This window comes from Erinaceus europaeus, chromosome 6 (genome assembly GCF_950295315.1).
Source record: "Erinaceus europaeus chromosome 6, mEriEur2.1, whole genome shotgun sequence".
NCBI classification, from domain to species: domain Eukaryota; kingdom Metazoa; phylum Chordata; class Mammalia; order Eulipotyphla; family Erinaceidae; genus Erinaceus; species Erinaceus europaeus.
The window spans coordinates 3719636-3726373 of NC_080167.1; the positions used below are offsets into that span (position 1 = coordinate 3719636).

A 6738-nucleotide genomic window follows, 5' to 3' on the forward strand; every position below is an offset into this window, starting at 1 on the left:
AGGGAGAGATAAATAGAGGCCAGGAGGTGGTGCACCTGGTGGAGCGCACACATTACAGTCTGCAAGGACCCAGGTTCAAGCCCCCGGTCCCCACCTGCAGGAGGAAAGCTTCACAAGTGGTGAAGCAGGGCTGCAGGTGTCTCTCTGTCTCTTCCCTTCTCTAGTTCCCCTTCCCCTCTCAACTTCTCTGTCTCTGTCTAATAAATGTCTTAAATGTTAAATGTTTTAAAAAAAATTTTAAGTTAAAAAAGAAAAATCAGGCCAGACAAAGGAACTTGGAGTCAGGGTTAATCCCCGCTTCCCCCACATTCCAGGTGTCTGTTCTGTTGTTCTTCGAGCTGCTAATGGACTGTGGGCTGTGCATTGGTTCGAAGTCCACAAGGAGAGAAGAAAGAGAGGAAGGAAGGAAGGAAGATATGGCCAGTAGTGGTGTACCTGGTTGAGCACACATGTTACAAAGACCCAGGTTCGAGCCCCCGGTCCCCGTCTGCAGGGAGAAATGATGCTGAGGAATTATTCTGATGCAGTCTCTGCCCCCAGGTTTTACCACGCCCCGCGAAATCCTAGCAGTGCCCCCTTCAACCAATCCTGTCCCTACACGTCACCCCTGGTTGTTGCCCAATAAAAGCTCTCTCACTCCCCCCCTGCTCTCTCTCTCTCTGGGCTCTCTCTCTCTCTCTCAACGCCTCTCTCTCTCACTCTTGCCCGGTGGTGAGGTAGTGGGGACGGCCATTGTCGGCTGACTCCACGTGGCCTGAGCCACGCCCCCATCCAATAATAAAGATTTGTGTACCCCACTTGTTCCAGACCTCCTCTCTCTCTCTTCTCCGTGGCGCAGCCCGACACCTGGCCACAACCGACAAAGAAAACTTCACAAGTGGTGAAGCAGGGCTGCAGGCGTCTCTGTGTCTCTCTGTCTCCCCCTTCCCTCTCAGTTCCTGTCTTTATGCAATAAATAAATAATTTAACAATTAATTTAAAAAAAAAACTTGGGGGGCAAGCAACACCATGTGGCTAGTACTGAGAACAAAAAGAAAACAAATCCCCCTCCCCAGTCTGACTCCAGAAATGCCTGACCTCCCCTCCCACCTCCCCAGGGCACCTTGGAGGCTGTGTTTCCACAAGTCACCCGCACGTGGTGGCAGTGCAGTGCAGGGTGTGTGTGTGTGTGTGTGTGTGTGTGTGTGTGTGGTGGGGGGAGGCCTCCCAGAAGCAGCCAGGCTGGGGGCTGCCTCCACCAGAGAAGGGTAGTCGGGAGTCCTGGGTTCGAAGCCCCACTCTGCTTTCCGGGTCACAGTACAAACTGGAGCGAATTAAATAAACACCAGTAGGGCCAGGCAGTGGCGAGCCTGGTTGAGCTCACACATCACAGTGCGCAAGGACCCAGGTTCGAGCCCCCAGTCCCCACCTGCAGGGGGGGGAAGCTTCACGAGTGTTGAAGCAGGGCTGCAGGTGTCCCTCTGTCTCTCTCCCTCCTCCTCCCCTTTCTCTTTCTTTCTGTCTCTATCCAATAAAATAAATAAACGTATTTAAAATATATAGATAAAAAACAACATGGGGGGAAGGGGACAAGAGGGGCAACAACTGGGTGAGAGGGTCCAGAGTTTCTGAGCTGCAGGACCAGGACCCCCAGTATTTGGGGAAGATGAAAGGAAAGTGGTTGTGTCCCCTTAGCTTCCCTGGGGGGCTTGCGGGAGCTCATGTGACAGGACTTCTCCCAGTGGAAATATTTGCAGTGGGTTTTAAAATATCAGAAGCCAAATACACTTATGTGGCTGTGCCCTGCCTTGTGGGGACGCTGTTTGTTCCTGTGCTAACAAGCACTTGTTTATCTAGTGTTGTCCTGCACAAACTCAAGTTTGAGTCCAAGCAGTGGACCTCAGCAGTGTGTCCCAGAGCCTCCCCTCCAGGCTGGGGGTGCGGATCCACCTGCCAACACCCATGTCCAGCAGAGAAGCCATTACAGGAGCCAGACCTCCCACCTTCTGCTCCCCATAAAGAATTTTGGTCCTTACTCCCCAGAGGGGGACAAATGATAGGGGGAAGATGACCAGAGGGCTTGGAACCCCATTCCATCGGGACCTAGAGAGAGCAGAGGAAAAAATGAGGGACATTTGGAAGTGGTGACAGGTGTAGGCGTGATTTACAGAGGAAGAGAAGGTGGAATTATGGAGGGAAATGGGCCAGTAATATAAAGAAAGACGGTCCTAAAAATAATAGTCACCCCACACCTGTCGTCTTGGGAGAACCACTGCTGTTTCCAGTGGAGGGAATAGGGACACAGAACTCTGGTGGTGGGAACGCTGTGGAATTATCTCCCTGTTATCATTTTGTGGATCAATATTAAATCACTAATAAAGGGAGTCGGGCAGTGGCGCAGCAGGTTAAGCACACGTGGCACGAAGCACAAGGACCGGCGTAAGGATCCCGGTTCAAGCCCCCGGCTCCCCACCTGCAGGGGAGTTGCTTCACAGGCGGTGAAGCAGGTCTGCAGGTGTCTGTCTTTCTCTCCCCCTCTCTGTCTTCCCCTCCTCTCTCCATTTCCCTCTGTCCTATCCAACAATGACGATATCAATAACAACAACAATAATAACCACAACAATAATAAAACAACAAAGGCAACAGAAAGGGAATAAATAAATATGAAAAATTAAAAAAAACAAATCACTAATAAAATTTCAAACATATAAAAATCTGAGCCGAGGAGGCAGCACACAGGAGAGGCTGGCAGCCAGAGGAGGCTCTGGGGCTGTGGCGTCTCCCTCTCACTCTTTCTTCCTCTCTCTAGATGAGTGAAAAATAGGGGTTCAGGTGGTGGGGCACATGTCACAATGTTTCTGTAAACACATGTCATGTGAGGCAGGGACTGGGGGGGACCCCTCGGGGCATAGTCATCACTAAGCTGAGAAAAGGGGTGATGGAGCAGGGGAGGGAACTCAAAGTGAAAGAGGAGGAGAGCGGTGAACAGTGCTGATGACTGTGAACCCTTCCAGCAACTTCCAGCAGCTTCCAAGGCTTTTACTGGCAGCCGCCCCCCCACCCCCAGTCCTGTGAGCTGCTGTCCCCAAGGTGGGTTCAGGTGAGAACTGAGGGAGGCGAGAGACCCCAGGATCACATTCAGGGCTGACCGACCTCCCCACCCCCTTCACTGGCCTTTTCAAGGAGAACCAGCTGGCTACTGGGGGCAGAAGGTGGGGGGGGGGTGTTTGTGTGTGGCAGGTGGAGGACAGCTGGGGAGGATGCACTTGTTGGGAGGGAGGCCGTGAGGGGCTGTGGAGTCTTCCTGAGGCCTGAGCGGCTGGGGAAGGGCGGCCTTGTTTCTGGGTGTCTGGGTGGTTTTCCAGAAGAGGGACGTCCGCGGGGAAGGAGGTGACAGCAGGCGGTGGGTGGGGGAGCCCCAGCCGCTGACCCAGACCCGCTGAGATGAAGCCGTTGTGTGTCTTATTGTCATTCTCTGGGCTGGAAACTCTGAGCCCCGGACAAAGGGTGATGCCGGTGAAGGGGGGTGGGGTGGGGAGGAGTTAGCCACCGCCTGGTGCAAAGGTCCCTCACTCTCCCACCCCTTCCTGAGCCGATAATGCTATCTCTTCCTGCAGCTGCCGGAACCCCATCCTTTCCTGCCTCCCCCAACTTGTCCAGGAGCTGGGACTCTGGGAGAGCCAGATGGTCTCTGAGGGAGGTCAGGACACTGCACAGAGGAGGAGGAGGAGGAGGAGAGAGAAAGAGAGAGCCCCACCAGGCAGGCTGCAAAGGGAGTGGTGTCTTTTGGTGTTTGTTTTGTTTTGTTTTGTTTTGTTTTGTTTTGTTTTGTTTTGTTTTGTTTTTACCAGAGCACTGCTCAGCTCTGGTTTATGGCGGTGTAGGGGATTGAACCTGGGATTTGAAAGCCTCGGGCATGAAAGTCTCTTTGCATAACCATTAGGCTATACTCCCACTCTTGTGTCTTTTGTTTTTAAGAAAAGACTCCCACTCCCTCGCAGGTGGGAGCCCAGAGAGCCGGGATTGTGTGTGTGTGTGGGGGGAGATCTTCAGTCCTGGGGAGGGAACAGACTGTCCTCACCTGCAGCTGCACAAGGCAGGTGCAGGGCAGCTCACCACAAAGACAGTGACCAGAAATAAATAAATACTCTTACCCTTAATACGCAGCACGGGGGGGGGGGGGGTCAGGGAGCACTTGGTGAACCGCACGCCAAGGGTCCGAGCCCCTGGTCCTTACCAGCAGGGATGCATTGGATCGACCTTCCCGTGGTGCATCCCGTGAGTACCCATTCATACTGACGATCCTTCCTAGCCGACTGAATCCACATGGATCCCAGTCACTTTCAAAGCCAGCAACAAGCAGCTCCTGACACCTTTCAACCTGACCTGTTGACTGGCTATGTAAGGAGGGCAAACGCTAGAAGAAGAACCAGCAGGGAGGCAGCCACTTCACAAGCAGTGGGGCAGATCTGCGGGTGTCTGTTTCTCTCTCTCTCTCTCCACCTCCCCTCCCCCTCAATGTCTCTAACAGGGGAGAGAAAGGGGAGGGGAGGCCATCAGGAGAGGGATTTGGGTGTGGTTAGATAGCACAATTCTGCAAAGAGACTCTTCATGCCTGAGGCTGTGTAATCCCAGGTTCAACACCCCCCCAAATACACACACACACACACACACACACACGCACACGCACACACACACACACACTCACACACACACATACACACACTCACACTCACACACTCACACACACACTCACAGACACACACACACTCACACACACTCACTCACACTCACTCACACACACACTCACACACACACTCACACACACTCACACACACACTCACACACTCACACTCACACACAGTCACTCACACACACACACATGCACACACACTCACTCACACACACACTCACACACACTCACTCACACTCACTCACACACACACTCACACACACTCACACACACACTCACACACACTCACACACACACTCACACACTCACACTCACACACAGTCACTCACACACACACACATGCACACACACTCACTCACACACACAATCACACACACACTCACACACACTCACACACACACTCACACACACTCACTCACACACTCACACTCACACACTCACACACACACTCACACACACACTCACACACACTCACACACACACTCACACACACACACTCACACACAGTCACTCACACACACACACATGCACACACACACTCACTCACACACACAATCACATACACACTCACACACACTCACACACACACTCACACACACACTCACACACACTCACACACTCACACACACACTCACACACACTCACACACACACACTCACACACTCACACACACACTCACACACTCACACACACTCACTCACACACACACACACACTCACACACACTCACACACACACTCACACACTCACACACACACACTCACTCACACACACACTCACACACACACTCACACACACTCACACACACACTCACACACTCACACACACTCACACACACACACTCACACACACACTCACACACTCACACACACTCACTCACACACACTCACACACTCACACACACTCACACACACACTCACACGCACACACACACACACACACACACACACTAATAAGCCAGAGCAGAGCAGTGCTCCAGTAAAAGAAGAACAAGGAGGAGAAGGAGAAGAAGAAGGCGAAGAAGGCGAAGAAGAAAGGAGAAAAGAAAGGATAAAAAGAAAGAGAAAGGAAAAGAAAGACACGGAAAGGAAGTTGGGCTAATGAGGTTGCCCAGTAAAGAGGTCCCCAAGGGCCTAAATAGAAGGTGCGCCCCCGGAGGTGGTGCCGTAGAGCAGTGCACGCAAGCATGAGGTCCTGGGTTCAATCCCCAGCAAAAGAGACGGACAGACAGAGAGACACCTGCAGCCCTGCTTCACCACTTGTGAAGCCTCCCCCAGCAGGTGGGGACCGGGGGCTTGAACCCAGGTCCTTGCTCACTGTCATCTGTGCGCTTAGCCAGGTGCGCCACTGCCTGGCAGCACATGTCTGGTTCTTCCTCACCTATTTTTTTCATTAATAAATAAAATCTTTAAAAAAGGAGGAAGAGGAAGAAAGGAAGGGAGGGAGGGAGGGAGGGAGGGAGGGGGGAAGGCAGGCAGAAACCAAGTCCAACGCGGAGCCAGCAGTGACTAGAGCAGTGATGGAGGCAGGAGGGCCTGGAGGGGTGAGGCTCTTTATTGCTCTGTCTTAGTCTTCGAGGCTGCAGGGGGGGGGGGTGGGAGGGCGCCTCACTGCTGGACCCTGCGCACACTCTGCACCTGGAAGGAATGGGCGTGGGTCCCCCACTCCCGGAAGTGCTTGTAGTGCCCTGAGTGGTGGTCACACTCCAGCAGGTACTGGAAGCCTCGGTAGCCCGGGAACTGGGAGCACAGCCAGCTGTGGGGAGGAGGGGGAGCGGCCGTCAGGGCGGGGGGTACAGGAATGGGGCTGCCACCTGCTCCCTCCAGCCCCAGAGTCCTCTGTGAAGCAGGGGTACCCGCCATGTCCCCATCACAGATCCCCCAGGACGCCTCCCACATGCCCAGCATGCCCTCCCCACCGCCCCTCCTCTCCACACCCCCCAGCGGGGTCACATACGCGCCCGAGTGGACACGGAAAGAGCCCACATGGCCGCCGGCCCAGCCCATGGCCTGCAGGGATGGGTAGTCATCACTCAGCTCGCCCCTCTTGCCCAGGAAGTTCTCCTCC

General features: G+C 53.8%; 1 protein-coding gene across 3 annotated transcripts in view; it reads right to left on the bottom strand.

Annotated features, from left to right (window-relative positions):
- Positions 1–6206: 6206 nt before the first annotated feature.
- CRYBA4 (crystallin beta A4) overlaps positions 6207–6738 on the bottom strand; it is a 9303-nt gene continuing 8771 nt past the window's right edge. For all 3 annotated transcript variants that reach the window (XM_060192625.1, XM_060192623.1, XM_007529603.2), the window contains 2 exons: positions 6628–6738; positions 6207–6426 (listed from right to left, as the gene is read on the bottom strand). The exon at positions 6628–6738 is cut by the window's right edge and continues 32 nt beyond it. In XM_060192625.1, coding sequence (XP_060048608.1) covers positions 6279–6426; positions 6628–6738 — 259 coding nt within the window. In that variant the 3' untranslated portion in view covers positions 6207–6278. The remainder of the gene's footprint in view (positions 6427–6627) is intronic.